This window comes from Lissotriton vulgaris, chromosome 7 (assembly GCF_964263255.1).
Source record: "Lissotriton vulgaris chromosome 7, aLisVul1.2, whole genome shotgun sequence".
NCBI lineage: Eukaryota > Metazoa > Chordata > Amphibia > Caudata > Salamandridae > Lissotriton > Lissotriton vulgaris.
In genome coordinates this window covers 191667949-191683552 of record NC_141695.1, presented here as the reverse complement: position 1 = coordinate 191683552, position 15604 = coordinate 191667949, and the positions used below count along the sequence as shown (strand labels likewise).

General features: G+C 45.5%; 1 protein-coding gene across 1 annotated transcript in view; it reads left to right on the top strand.

Annotated features, from left to right (window-relative positions):
- The first annotated feature begins 3578 nt into the window (after positions 1–3578).
- Positions 3579–15604, top strand: part of LOC147701158 (uncharacterized) — a 277400-nt gene continuing 265374 nt past the window's right edge. The window contains exon 1 of the mRNA XM_086929919.1: positions 3579–3728. Within this exon, the coding sequence (XP_086786045.1) occupies positions 3665–3728 (64 nt within the window). The 5' untranslated portion in view covers positions 3579–3664. The remainder of the gene's footprint in view (positions 3729–15604) is intronic.

The following is a 15604-nucleotide window of genomic DNA, read 5'->3' as shown; positions in this document are numbered from 1 at the left end:
TGTCCATCCTCTTTGCGCCCCGCTGAACACGCTGTCCAATGGTGTGGCGTCCCTGGGTCCGGAGGTACCACAGGCCTCGTGCAGAGCAGAGAAGCGTCGGTTCCATTCTTTCTTGGGTGAGGTGGCCTGGATGCCGTTCTCGGTGTCCACGTCTTTTAACCCCTTGTATGCTCATGAAGGAGCCGCTCCGTCATGAGCATCAGCTGAGCTGTGCTCATGACGGAGCGGTTCCGTCATGGCCCTGCCGCCGCGCCTGCGTGGCGCGTTCTTTTAAGCGGGCGGGGCCATGACGGAACTGGCTGTAAGCAGGGAGTGTTCATTCTTTTTCAGGTGAAGTAGCCTGGATGCCGGACGAGGTGTCCATGTCTTTTAGTTGATTGATTTGAGAGCGTCGCTTGGGTCTGTACATGTGCTTAGCCGTAACTGTGTTGATTGCTGCCTCTACTCCTCCATTGCTGTGAGGCTGTAAGCAGGGAGTGCTTACTTCTATGGTCCACTCAGTTCAAAATAGGGCAGTAGTTCACTGGACGCCCCGGAAGGTGCATGGTCCCGTCGGCCCAAAGTTCTTAACTTCAAGGTACTTATACCTGCCCCCGTCCATCTGTCCTTCCTTTTGGTACCTACCGGTCAAGCTGTCTCCCTCCCTACTGCATACCAGGCGTGTTGTCTGGGGGCAAAGCCAGGGAAGGAACATGTTAACTTGTTAATTTGTTTTGCAGGCGGAGTTACAGGGCTAGCTGGAGGCTGAAAGGTACATAGGGGTACCCTGTTCAGGAGCACATTATGGGTGCATATGCCAAGCCCCAGGAGTCTTTATGGCCTTGAGGAAAACAACAGCGCCCGCTAGTCCTCTGGGCGGTTGTAAGCCTGAGCAACTGGGGGCTTGCCTTGACATGCTCCGCCCCTAAAAAGGCGTGAATAAAGGGATGGACTGGTGGTTCAAAGTATTTAAGGGGGAGAATCCCCACCAAATGGTAGCACCGATTGGGTTGGCCACTGTGCAGTTGGCTCATCAGGCAGGCAGGGCAGCTTTGGTTAGTCACCGCTGCCTGACCTTGGATCGCCTGTAAGTTGACCCACCACGTTGGCTTCACGTTGCTGCTTGGAATGGAAAGTAGACAACGTGCAGGACCTGCTAAACGTGTCCCCGTGTTTCAAAATTACACTGGGACAAGTTCAACATATTTCTGTGGGGCCCAACTTCTCAGCAGGATGGACGTCGTCAACCCTGTGAAAATTGTGGCTGGCGCCGTATACCTGCATATACGCCCGACTCGTACCTTGTCCGTCTACTATGAATGGGACTCAATAGTCTCATCCAGCCCGACTCTGGGTCATTGTTACCTCCTAGCCAGTCCCCATCGCTCTGCCACCCTGCCCCCTCTCCTGTACCTCTCACCGCACTCCTTCCCGGGTGTAAAATAGCACTACCGAACTGAGTTCACATGCATTACCGTGCATTTGTTTCTCACCCTTTCCTGCAGCCCGTTGTGGTTGTGGACAGCCACACGTTCACCGCACCGTGATTAAAGCACGTCCCCTACCCTCAAACACCAAACACACACAATGAAAGGGTACCAGTAACCTGGAGTGAACCGCAGCGCTTCTCATTCAGGTTTTGTGTAAGAGGCGCTGCATATACTCTGTAATGCAGTACTGTACAGTACTTAGTTACGTTTTTGCTATATTCCTGCTGTAAAAATGTGGATGCACACGAGCACACACATACACACACAGACATAGGGACACATACACCACACACACAACACACGCAACACACTAAATTGCTAAGCAGCATGCATTCAATAACAAGAAGTCTGATAGTCCTTCCACAGGATACGACTAAGTATTAGTATAAAATATTCTCTCAAAATAACACAGCATCCCAGTCTATTTATAAATGACATCTTCAGAGCCAAAGTGGTTTATTTATTGGCAGTGATAATAGGTGTTTATCTATCCCCAATGCATTGGTACTTGGTTTATTAACCTCAGAAGGATGTGAGACAGACTGGACCAGCTGTCATTTCATAATAAAATAGAGGTGGGTGGGCCACAGAAGGCTCGAGCTAGGCTGTGGCCAGATGCCTGGCTAGGACTCAGCTCGAGGCCATCCTGGGCTCTCGAGACCAACATGAGCCCAGACTCTCGTGCTGGCACCTCCATCTCGAGACCCCTGACCGCACTCCCTTCCTCTGTGCAGCAGATGAGGTGCCAGGCAGCAGCGTTGTGCCAAAGTGTTTCCGAATTTTTAGGTCTGAGGACTAAATGCACAGCTATCAAACTCACCTAATGCTAATAATGTACAGAGGGTGGGCTTTGGCTCTATCCCTTTCTTTGAACTGCCTCTTTCAGATACTGGTTTAAGATTTTGTCAATCACATCTTGACTCCGCCCAGGGAGTGTTCCTCGTTCCCAAAATGCCACAGGCTGTCTGGGTGTATCTATTCAACCCAACCTGAATGTTTGCATTGGAAGGCATGAGGGATTTTTTTCACACATATAGCTCTCTCCCAGTCCTCTTCTGATGACTCCCTCTCATGTGCCTCACTCTAATCTGAAGACAGTAAGCGTTGTCACATTGAACCCAGACCGATTGGTTTTGCCAAAGCTTGTTTATTATGCCTTAGGGGGTTCAGATTTATTGATTTGGAACGTGCCTCCACTCCACAGCCCACTAACCACTTCCATGACCCCAACAGCCCACCTGAGCCCGTGCCTGGATGCAGCTGGACGCTGCACTTTAAAACTGTGTCTGTAAAGACCTTTCAACTCTGCGGGAGAGACCTTTGTTTTACTAATACATGGTGTCGAACCTCTCCTGGTGCCAGTTTCTTTGTAAGTACAGCAAAGCCACTGAGAGTGAAATTATTCCCTGTACTTCACAGTGCATCATTTTAATTGAGAGTCAAATCTGAAACCACCTCGAAGAAACCGAGTTCAGGATGTGAGCTATAATTAAACCATCTGGTATCACTTACGCAAGGTTTCATAGACAATAATGTTGCTCTACATATAACAGCGAGGCACCTGGCAAAGTTAACCTCTGCAGGTTTACTCGTGGCAGTGACGTCAGGGTTTGTTGATCGGGAAAAGATCACGTCTAAAAAGTATAATCTGGTTCACCATAGCGAAACACAAGTGTCCGATAAATAACTTATTTGACATAAAGAGTCTTGGTGATTATTTACTTGCTTCTTGCTGTATCGTTTACCCCGGAAATCTTTTGATGGCTCTGCTCGTTCAGACCACTGGCTCGACTCCAGCTATCCGTTGCAGTTCCAGGTGAGCCCACCTGTAGGTCACGTATAACCACTGGAGGGACGCATGAGACCACTGAGCCACGAGACTTTATTTATTTACTAATGGGGGGTTTGGGGATGCTGGCGCCGTGGTGACGTCAGCCAGGCGGCATGGGTGCCTCCCCCGGCTGCTCACACAAAAGCATTTCTGACATATTTTGTCAGCCAGCACCTGTGGGGAGGCGGAGGGCCGGGCCCTCTCCAGCATGTGAATGACGACTTCGGAGGCGTGTGTGACCTGCTCTTCCTGCAACCCTCACACCTCCCTCTGACTGCGGCGCACTGCCGGTGTGTGACAGGGACCGTCTCTTGGGGTCAGAGTCAGCGCCCGGCGTCGCGTGGCCGAGGGCCCCCTCGTGGCCATGTGGGTGCTGGCCCCCGGTGCAGGGGTGCTCCCCGCCCTGCTGCTGCTTCTCCCGCTCATAGGTAAGCCCCACGTGCACAGCGACCTTCTCACTTTGTTTCTGTGGACAGACAGACACTTCAAGGACGTTTATTTTGTTACTGAGACCCAAAATAGAAGTATTTGTTGCGAAAGACCTGCATTAGCCAATGGCTTGTGGCGCCTCACAGCAGTAGAAAGCTAACCGACCCCTACCTGTTGGCGACGCCTTTATCAAGGTGGGTCTCAGGGAACACGTCCTAAAAAGAGAAGTAGGGACTAACCAAGTTAGGCAGTATACAAGTGACATGGTGCGTGACGTCAGAGCGGATGAGGATGTGACTCCTGGTCGGTGTTACCCGAATGAGGATGTGACATCACAGGATGTGGCATCACAAGCCACTACCTCGCGGGGGTGATGTCACACGAAGTGACATCACATCTTAAGACCTTACACATTAGTTTAGCAGGTCGATCATGAGTACATTTGAGCGCATTACGAGATTTGACAAATTAGATTGTGGCTTGGGGTTGTGAGTGACAAAAACGTGAAGCAACCCCAACTCAAAATCTGTGCCTCAATGTATAGATTTGTTTTTATTTAAACTCTGCCAAAATGAAATTGGGAACAAGGAGAACAATTGCAGTAATCCGTTGTGCTTAATTAGTTGTAAAGGCTGCATTTTAATACATCTCATGGGGTTAAGGCACCTGCTGAAGAGATCTTTGTATGTCCAGTAAATCTCAAGGAATAATAAAAATACTGGTGCGATAATCTAGAGGTTTTACAATAATGTTGGTGGTAGCGTTTCTCTGTGAGAGAAAACGTCCGCACCTTCTGTCGAAGACTATTTCCTCTGGGCAAGTCGTGTGTAAGGTGTCAAGGGAAGAGGTGCACTGAGAACCTGGTAAGACACCCACCACCCGGGGTGTTGCACAGAGCAACTTAATGCTCGTATCAATTCTAAAAGGAGAACCAAGTTACACTAAGCACCCTCTTTGAAGTTCAAAGTCAAAGAACAAACATTCTTTTTAGTTTCCAAATGCGAAAATAATGTTATGGTTCTTTTTCACCAATTTCAACAGTCAGTTCATAAGTAGTAGAGAAGATTCAAAGCATGGATCCAAAACCGTATGTAGTTCTTTCACGATCTTTATTTTAAACACATTAAAACGTTTTTTCCAGCTTGGCTCTGCCGACACGTGTTTCGCCCTCTGGGGGCTTTTTCAAGGCAATCTAGATGAAGATGCACAGGTCTTATTTTCAAAAAGGTTCTTGTTAATTAGGCGAAGCAGGTACGATGTGGTTATAATAAGAATCCTATTAATTCAGATGCTGACAGTTAAGATGATACAGGTGTAGGTTCCAGTTTGATTGTCAAAGGAGTCGCGTAAGTCACTTTGTGGAGATCAATTCCTTATGTTCATGTAGTTAGGAATCCCGTAGACCATGATAAGTCTTGTCAGTTAGCTTGTGTGTCACCGATCTCCACTGCTGGGCGCAGCAGTAGAAAGCTAACCGACCCCTACCTGTTGGCGACGCCTTTATCAAGGTGGGTCTCAGGGAACACGTCCTAAAAAGAGAAGTAGGGACTAACCAAGTTAGGCAGTATACAAGTGACATGGTGCGTGACGTCAGAGCGGATGAGGATGTGACTCCTGGTCGGTGTTACCCGAATGAGGATGTGACATCACAGGATGTGGCATCACAAGCCACTACCTCACGGGGGTGATGTCACACGAAGTGACATCACATCTTAAGACCTTACACATTAGTTTAGCAGGTCGATCATGAGTACATTTGAGCGCATTACGAGATTTGACAAATTAGATTGTGGCTTGGGGTTGTGAGTGACAAAAACGTGAAGCAACCCCAACTCAAAATCTGTGCCTCAATGTATAGATTTGTTTTTATTTAAACTCTGCCAAAATGAAATTGGGAACAAGGAGAACAATTGCAGTAATCCGTTGTGCTTAATTAGTTGTAAAGGCTGCATTTTAATACATCTCATGGGGTTAAGGCACCTGCTGAAGAGATCTTTGTATGTCCAGTAAATCTCAAGGAATAATAAAAATACTGGTGCGATAATCTAGAGGTTGACGCCTTTACTGGACAGACCTGCGTTTGGTTAATGTGCCTCCAGCAAAGCACATCATGTAACATGCAAATTACAGCTTTTTTAAATGTAGATTGGCAAGTGGTTTTCTGCTTTTAACACAGAGATCCTTTATTACTTGCAGTTCAGAAAATCGAATCCTTCCATTATAGCACAGTGAGCTCTGAAGGTCATGTGACTCCTACTCATTGTAACCCTCAGTGTCCTATGTAACACACCCTATACATTGATTTACACACTTGCATGATTTATTGTCAATGTATAATGTGTACGTGTGATGGAAAGTGCTCAGACACCCTGCATTGGGATGGGTAGCGCTAGAAACGAAATAAAACAAAGTAGTGATATCTAAATTGCCATTTGTGTAAATACTGGGACAGATGAACACATCTGACGTTCTTATAGTTCATTCATACATCTTATACACAGGAACTGAACAAAGTCTAAACCATGACTCTCTTAAGTACGTGTGAAGTAATAACAAGCTCTGTCTCTGTTTTCCCTCCATTGCATTTGCGTGCAGGTGAGAGGCTCCAGATAGCTCGCAGCCAGGATACTTGACCAAAAGGAGGCCGGATGCCCCCTTAAATTCGGCTTTTGTTTTGAGCTGAGGTGGAATTTAAAATAACAGAGCCCTCTCTCTGCTCAAGAAAGCAAACAATGTGCAGGTGCTGCTTATGTCCCAGTGTCTAAAAATGACACCGGGATGAGATCAAAAGGATACAACAATATCTCAACTGGTATCATTAAGGGAGTCAAATAAAAATGTATGTACAATACATTACAAAGCAATAAAGAGGGAGACTCATGATTTGTTTTGTACAGTGCACATAGCATCATATCATTGAAAGACAAAAATAAATAACATGAACAGTTGTAGCCGCTCTGTAGGCAGAAACTGATTTTACAATGGTTGGTCAAGTGGTAACTGAGCAATTTTAAGTGAACCACAAAAGAGTTTTGCACCTTAAGTTGTGCTGCATAGTATTCAGCGCAACTTACTGCTCAAAATTCACATCTCAAATTGTCACTTGCGTCTCCTTTTTTATGTGTCACAAGCACATTTGTGCAGCAAGTCCAATTCGGGCCATACCAAAGCTCTAGTTGCCAAGTAGAGAATAACGTTTTTAAGAGTTGCCCTCTTACACCTTGGAGGACTAGAGAAGGGATGTGGGGGGAAAGTGAGCGAGCTAATAAGCATAACCCTCTAACCTACATGCAGAGGCTATTCAACCCCGATTGACTCCAATACAACTTGAAGGCAAATAATTCCATCATAACCCCACCGTAAAGCAACCCTTGTCAGCAACGAGTAACGGCGACTCGGGTTATGACCAAGGGGTGCTGGGCAAGATGGGACCAATAACCTACAATGGGCACACTCAAGTCCCAGTCTACAACCCTTAACCCACATAGCAAATGAGACGGACATAGCTGGTTTGCAACTATTATTCTGGAACATAGCAGGACTCACCTCAAAGCTGGATATACAAGATTGGGGGTATTTGTTGACCAACATGGGCTATGCATGTTCCAGGAAACCTGGGTTAGGGTGGCAACACACAGAGCATGATATGTGTCCTACAGTGTTTCAGTTGATAGGGGGGAATGGGGCAGGCCTTTTGGGGGTCTAACTAACTGGGTTGGTGTGTACCTTGGCTGGAGGTCAAACATAGAAACGTCATCTCGTGACATTCTCTATTTTTTTAACGTTTGCCTCAAAAATTAAAATCGCTCTAACTAATGTCTATTCACGCCCGGTCTGTTATGGCCAAACCTTCAACACTCTTGATATATTGTCCACTTTCCTTTAAACAATACCGGACAATTATTGGATAATCATAGGAGGGGATTTCAATTGCCAATTTGAACCCCTGAATGGTCTTCCCAATAGTATCTCAAGCGAGGAGGACTTAGTTTGGGCCATTCCAGAGTCCAACATTCCACCCATACGGACCCCGTTGGCTTTACAGATGCATGCACGAACATTAAGCCATTTATTAAGAGCATGCAATGGCCGTCTCACATCGGACAGCCAGGGGAAGCACACATATAATAGACCAGGGCATGTATCAATCATAGATTACATCCTAGTGGACATTAAATCTTGGCATACGGTACTAGATTTTAAGATCCCTCTCTGACGTGAGAGTGACCACATCGCCCTTGAATTAGTTATATGCGCCCCATATGAGAGATGCTCCCTAGGTGGAACCTTCCAACCTTCCCCAGAGTTACTCAGGTCAACGGAGGCAAGAGAATATGTTGGGGGGAACTCTCGCAATCACAGACTAAGCTTGCCTCTTTGTATTAGAAAATCATCCCTCTACTCACTGTAGCTCATTTGAACTCTGAAACGACTGGTATCTCAACCTCCCAGATCATAGTTTCCAATAATCATCAAGATATGCTATCCACTCTGGCTCCCTTTTTTGTCACTAGTACAAAGACTGGGTTGAACAGTAACCCACATCATCTATGGTACAATGAATACTGTAGAACACCTAAGTCAGAGCTTCTAGTTGCCATTAAGGCAAATAATAGATCACAAATCAAGGACACCAGGGCAACTTATAAACTAGCCATAGCTAAAGCTAGAAGCAATTGGGAGTGTGAAAAATGGATTCATCTAAGGATCGCGCTGGGAAACCACGATTTGCGGGCATTCTGGAACTTGTTCAACACCGGAACGACTGAGAGTCAACCAGCGATATCAGCAAATATAGGGGAGGAAGTTTGGAGAGCCCACTACAAATCCCTATATGAAATGACTGAGAAGGAAGCTGGGTTGGTGGTAGTGACCCCTTTCCACCAAGAACGATCCCAACAAGATACCCCCCTGTTCACCCTTAAGTAGATTACGGATGCTCTGGGCAAGATCCTTCCAGGGTTGGATAAATACCCAGGCGACCATTTTTGCTCTGAATCCTCCGTCTGGGCCCCCTACTTGTGGACTCTGTTTAACACTATCTTTCAGGGCATGATGATCCCCTCAACCTGGGCCGGGGCAGAAATCATTCCAATCTATAAAAAGGCTCCCCGCTGAGCCCTGCCATTTCCCACCCAATTAACTTAATTGACATAAGCTAGAAAATCTACGCATGTGCACTCCTGGGCCGACTACAGGCTTGGATAGAAGAACGCAATGTACTAACACCACTCCAAGCTGGGTTTACGGCCAAGATCTCCACCATTGATCACATTGTTAGATAACAGCTCCTTTATTGGAAAATTGTGACTATAGCGGGTGGCAGCCTCTATTTCATTTTTGTGGACCTTAAATCCGCTTTTGGTTTAGCCCCGAGGGATAAATTGTGGGGAATATTAATGGAACAGGGGCTCCAGACTACCTTTGCCATGAGATGAAACGTCTCCATCAAGGCAACTACGCTCAAATAAGGTATGGCAAAAACAGAGAGCTCTCAGCCCCCTTCCCGGTTGAAAAAGGCGTCCTCCAAGGCTGCGTCCTGGCCCCAATTTTTTTCCCTTTTTAAAAACGGATTAAGGGAGTTCTTGATGGCAGGAAAAGATATTGATGCCCCCAGACTAGAGAACTGTAAGATACCAGCCATGATGTTCGCAGATGACAACCTCCTACTCTCAAAGTCTCCCATGGCCATGCAAGGGGCCCTTGATGCATTCAGTGCCTTCTATAAAAACAGGGGTTTGGAGATTAATAAAACCAAATATATGGTGTTCAATGCAAAAAATTGCACTCGCCCAAACCCCTGTCTAGATGGAAGGGCCCTAGAGAGGATGTCATGTGGGACGCAGTTTATGAGGATGTCCTGGGCGTGAATGGTGTTCTCTGTTGGACTGCGGATTTGGCGGTCGATCTAAATAGGATAAGCGCCCACGTTATGCCAGAGATATTGCTGCAAGAGCCACATTGCTGTGGGGCACGGGAGCAATTTGTGTAATAGATTACACATAAGGAGGAGGAGGACTGTGACCTTCAATTGCATTTTTGGATTCTTGGAACAAGCTAAAGGAATTTTGTCAGAATTCTCTACAAGAAATCGCTCTCGATACAGGATTCACCTTGTATTTATGAGAAGGAATGAATTTGATTCCATTATATAATCAACAGTACATGTTATCAGATGCCCAGAAGAAGTTCTGGTTTCAGAACGAAACGCGTTGGCTGTGACTGTTTAAATAAAGAGAAGAACACACACCCTAAAAGAAGGAATTGTACTAATTCGATGAACTTTGTATATTTATGCATAATATTGAAACTAGGTATTGAGGTGGTGCAACTTTAATGCACGTGTCAAGATATCTCGGGATTACTTTAACTGAGAAAATGGACTGGGGGTCCAAATAAAAAAAGCAAATCTTAAAATTGTCTCAGGCCTCGGAGGGTATTTTAAAGATGTACAACAAATGTTCTCACAAAGTAATAGGCCCTGCTGTTGAACTTTATAAGGTCCAGGCTAGGTCAGCCACTCTGTACGGGGCTTCAGCACACTTCTATCGTCAACAGAGAACTCCTTCACCAGGCAGCTTTTACGACTTCTTGTTAGTTCCCCTCTAACCCCCCTTAGGTTGGATCTTGGGATTAGCCCCATAGCAGATGAAACAGCTTTAAGACCACTCCTATTCTGGCGACGTCTGTGAAGCACCCCAGAGCCTGCCCCTTATAGGGATGAGCTATGGGAGGTCATGAGCATACACGGTGCGGGAAAACTGCCTTTGCTGGTGCACATAAGGAACACATGCCAGACCTTGGGAGGGCAAATTTGTGGAGCCGAAGATCATAGTATTGTTACTCTCAGAATTACACTTATTGAGAATTACAGAGAGTTAAAACTAACCCAGCTATGGAAGAATTCCCCAGGGCACCTAACCCAAAGGGTCGTGGAAACAAAAATAGAATATCGGCTAGAACCAGCATTCGATGACATCCAACCGCTCCTCGCAAAGAAGCTATACATCCAGTTCAGACACGGGACACTTCCGCTTCGATCATTCACGACTTAGTGGTTGGGTGACTGCAGTCGGGACTGCCCCGTATGTCTGAACGTGGAGGAGACTGAAGTGCACGTACTCTTCTATAGGAGGACAAGGTCCCGCTGGCTGGTCCAGCTGTGCATGAACATAGGCCTCAGACATTGTTCTGAAACCATCAGATTACTAAAGTATGACACCCAAAACCCATTGTGTTATCCATCTCACATTGTCTGTACTTTATGTGGCATATTCACAGCGCTATACAAAAAAGGAACTAACAAGGTTATAGGCTATTTAACACCTTCTACTAGCTACTAAAGATTTCTGAGAACAGGTGCGTTTCTTCTTTAACCCTGAAACCTGTCGCCGCGATTCGTATCTTTTTTTTGTACACAATCAGCTTTTATAGGACTTTTTTAATATTAATTTCAAGTTTTATCTGACACTGTTGTTGCCTTTTTGCATATGGTCACTCGCTTGTTATCCAGTGTATCATGCGTCTGTCCACATAAGATCGCTTTTGGCCACTTTGTTGTTAACCAGGTGTACTATGTTTGTGTCTCTCTAAGACACATTGCCTGAACGAATTCAGCTCATGGATAAAATTGATTTCCTTGCAATGCACAGGCACTTTATTTTCACGCAAGACTGGGAAAATAATTACGTTTCTGGCCACCCTTTCTTATTTGTGTACATTATGTATGTGTCTTCTTTTCCAAGATATTTTAAGATATCTTTATCTGATTGAAATATTATTATGGTTAAAACTGATCTATACATGCATTATATTGCTTCGCAAAAGAGGGACAAGAAGTAGTAGTTTGTTGGGATAAACATATAAATTATGACTAAGTTTGGGGATCCCTTGAAGAGAAGTATTGTTGCATTTTGTGATCACTTTCAGATCAATAAGTCAAATTGTGTTATTTATCTTTTAGATATTTTAAAGCATATTGCCAGAAATTGTATATATTGTATTATTCTTTTTATGTGATTTTATGGCCCTAGTGGCCGAGATAAAGATTTTTGACTGACTGACTGATGCCGCAGCCAGCAGGGGTGCCACTTCAGGGAATAACTGAGTAGGTGAATCGAGCCTTTGACGGACAGGGTACTCGGTCATGTGACCCTAAATCAGGCCCCAATTCAGACCCATCGTCTAATATTCATTTATTTAACATAGTTATTTTTAAACATGCTTATTTTAATAGAATCTTGTCAGGTGAAATATATAGAATTATGTTGCAGTTATTATAAAAGAAAAAAGCTTGATGAAATCAGCATTATAAAATAGGTTTCACTGCCTGAAAGCCCTTGAAATGTTTATCTTAAGGTCGGGGAAGTTCAATTTATCTTCATTAACATGAAACCGATCACCCGCTGCAGCCCTGAAGGCAGAGCTGCTGATATATGAACATATCAACAGACCTTTCTTAGCTTCTCAATAGTGTAATATTTTTGCTTTTGGCTTCTTCATGCAGGTCAGGCCAGAACGAACAAAGTAGAAGTCCTATATTTTTTAATCTGAAATTACCTTGAACTATTACATTTGAATTACGGGCGGGACATGGGACCCAGAATACACTATACATTTTTTTGTGTAGGGAGTTTTATATAGCGCTAACTTGACCCGGTACTGGGTATCAGAGCGCTTCACATAGCACCAGTTGCATTACATGAGGACACACATTCATCTTTGGTAGGCACAGGGAGATTTGCCCTGAATCACACTATCACAGGATGTACTGTGTCATTGCCAAGACTCGAACCGGATAACCAAAATTCGAGGTTGATCGCCCTAGCCGTTAGGCCAAATCCTCTGTCCATATTTGGAAGGTTCGCTGACATCAGCAGTGCTTCTGAATGGCTAGTAGGGCTGGTGCAGGGTCAGCTGCACGTGCCATGTCAGACTGTATCAGCATCTTCAAGGCAGCGGCCTGTTCAGAAGCTCTTCTGTTGCCCATGCTGCTGTTGGACACATGCTGAATCAGAGGCTGGTAGGGCTTCTGTCAATCAAAAGGTCAGCTTGTGCCTCTAATTTCTATTTGAATTTTTATACAAGATTACCTTTCCTTTCAGTAAAACCTAGGGGCATATTACCAAGCCCGCGAGAAATGCGTTAGCGACTTTTTTAAGTCGCTAACGCATTTTTTTCACATCGCACTATTACCAATACATCTCTAACCTGAGTTAGAGACGTATTCTTGATGTTATCTATCGCTCCGCGTTGGGGGCGATAGATAACGCTAATGGGATGCAGGGTGGGCGTTCCCACGTCCAACCACATGTAAAATGTGGTTGGAGGTGTTAACACCCTATTATCAAGGCAGGCGTTGGGAGAAGGAGACCTGCGATAAACGAGTTTATCACAGGTCTCCCAACGCATGCTTTGATCAGGTGTTAGGCATTGATAACATGGGGGTGTGGATCATAAAGCTGAATCCACCCCCCCATATTATCAAGTCACACATTCGCGCGTGAAAAGAACGCTTGTTTTCATGCGCTAATGTTCCATATCGCCGGATTTCATTTCGCCTACGTGATGCACGTTCATAATTACGCGCTATCACGGCGAAAAAATCCGGCGATAGCCGGCGATATGGAAATGTGCGATGTGCGTATTTTAAAGCACATCTTGTTAATATGCCCCTCAATTTTTTATTACACACACTTATAGTTGCAATCAGACAATGGCGTCACAGAATCACTCACAAAATAAGCTTTGTGAATCTGGCCCTTGGCTCTGAGAGTCTGTTTACATTTTAGCAGTTGCCAAGTGTTGGCATCTCTGTAAAAGCCTCTCTATAAAGTAACCTCTTGGAAACATTTCGAAATCTACAAATATTGCACTTCCGCGTAAAGTATTTCGTAAAATGCCCAGGAGACAGTACTGGAGGAAGGGTACACAATGGTGGATTTTCATGCACACTCTTCCACTAAACTCACATCTCCCAGTTTTCTGCAGTGCCAGCATCTTTAGCTGTGTTCACCTGGTCCTTTGTATCTGCATGAAGCTTGTTTTCTTGTTCCACAAGGACAGCGTTTTTATCTGTGGAAAACGCTCTTCCCTGTGACCGCCTCGTGGGACCTTCTTACCCTGGAAAGATTTAATGCTGCCCTTTGCAGGAGTATTTTTATGTCCAATTCTGGGTCGGAAACAACCTGTAAAATGTTACCGAAATCAACAAGCATTGCTAAAGTAAAGGGAGGAGGAGAAGGCTGCATGAAGCAGCTCGTGCTTCATTCACTCTGCTTGGAAGCTTCAAGAGTGGAGTGCATATGGAAGCGCCTGGATGTCTCGTTGCCAGGCACATGCCCGGAGGAAGCCTCTTCCACGGCCTCAGGTCATGGGGAGTGTGGTCCAACACATGGACATCAATTCAGCAAAACGTTAAGGATAGCGGAAGTGACATCACACACCTTTTGACGCCCAATGACATCACAGGATGTCCTTTCACCATGATGATGCCATTTACGATGGCATCTAATGACCTTTGTCCCTGATAGAAGAACAACATGAAGTGACAAAAGTCATCAAAGCTGATTAAAATGTAGTTATTTGACATCTTTCTGTCAGCTACGGTCCTTCTTTGAAACCTTGGTGTCAGAAACAGACCTAACCTAACGTGCCAAACAGTAACGATGGGACCAAGAAAAAGCGTCATGTACTTCAGTACTCGCTGTGCGGTTCAAGCACTGTCATTGGGCCAGTACTGGGGTACCAGTGCTCTGTGCACTCCACTTTCGGACGGCTTCAATTGTGTAGTAATGCAGACTACACTGGAAGTAGGTTCAAGTAGATTTATTCACAAGAAGAACAGCTTGACAACCACAGGTAGCAGGACATGTCTTCATACCCTCAGCCAGGCAGTAACAGTTACAATCAAGGGAAAACACTCTAAGCCCCACAGACCATTCTAAATGACATGAAGAGATTCCAGATGACAGAGGGTCATGGAATGACATGGGAAGGTTCTAGATGACATAAGATGACATAAGGAATACCACAATTTCTAGTTCAGCAGCCATAATAGTGCCAGATCACTGTAATTGGTTGTTGGAAGGCACAGGCACTGCTATATCAAGGTCTGGTATGCACACACCGTGCTACTCACCCCTCCCATATTTTTACCCCCTCCTTCCTGTGCTGCTGTCTCAGAGAAAGACTAGATTCACCTTATGTCGTCCAAGGCATTACCTTTTTTTCACATTAAACAGGGTTATTCACACCAACTCAATACAAAGGAGAAGTACTCTAGTCTATACTTGCATATATGTTATATGTACAAAAACACACTTTAGCGGCATTAACAGGTAGAAGGCAGTAAGGCAAATAGGCACATTAAACTTGATCATGAACTTGGCCATGACCATCTCGGCACATCCTGCCCACCCTTTCATGTCTCATCCGCTGTGCAAATTGTGCCAGGAGGCCCCAATGCAGTAAGCTTTTGCACCACTTTTGCACCCGCCTGCCCCGTGTACACACAAATCCTACCCTCTCCTGGGGTCCATCCAGTTGCTGAACCTCCATTATGTCCATCCCCATTTGTTGTTATCTGTCAGGGCCTCACCATTCTGTGGGGTAGGTGGGTTGTTGACGACGCGTAGAAGTTGTCACCTGCTTCCTGCTCGGATCCAAGGAGACAAAAGAGACCGAAGCCCCTGATGCGCCGCCTTAAATGGCTCTCCAAGTTTCCACTGCGCCCCTCATGATGTCACTGACCCATTCCCCATACCTGCGCCCTCTGTGCCAGGCTGTGCTCCGGCCCGTATCTGTCAGGGCCTCGCCACAGGCACCGTCACTCTCCACCCCCTGCCTGCGCCCTGTGATTGTCCCCAGTAAAGTC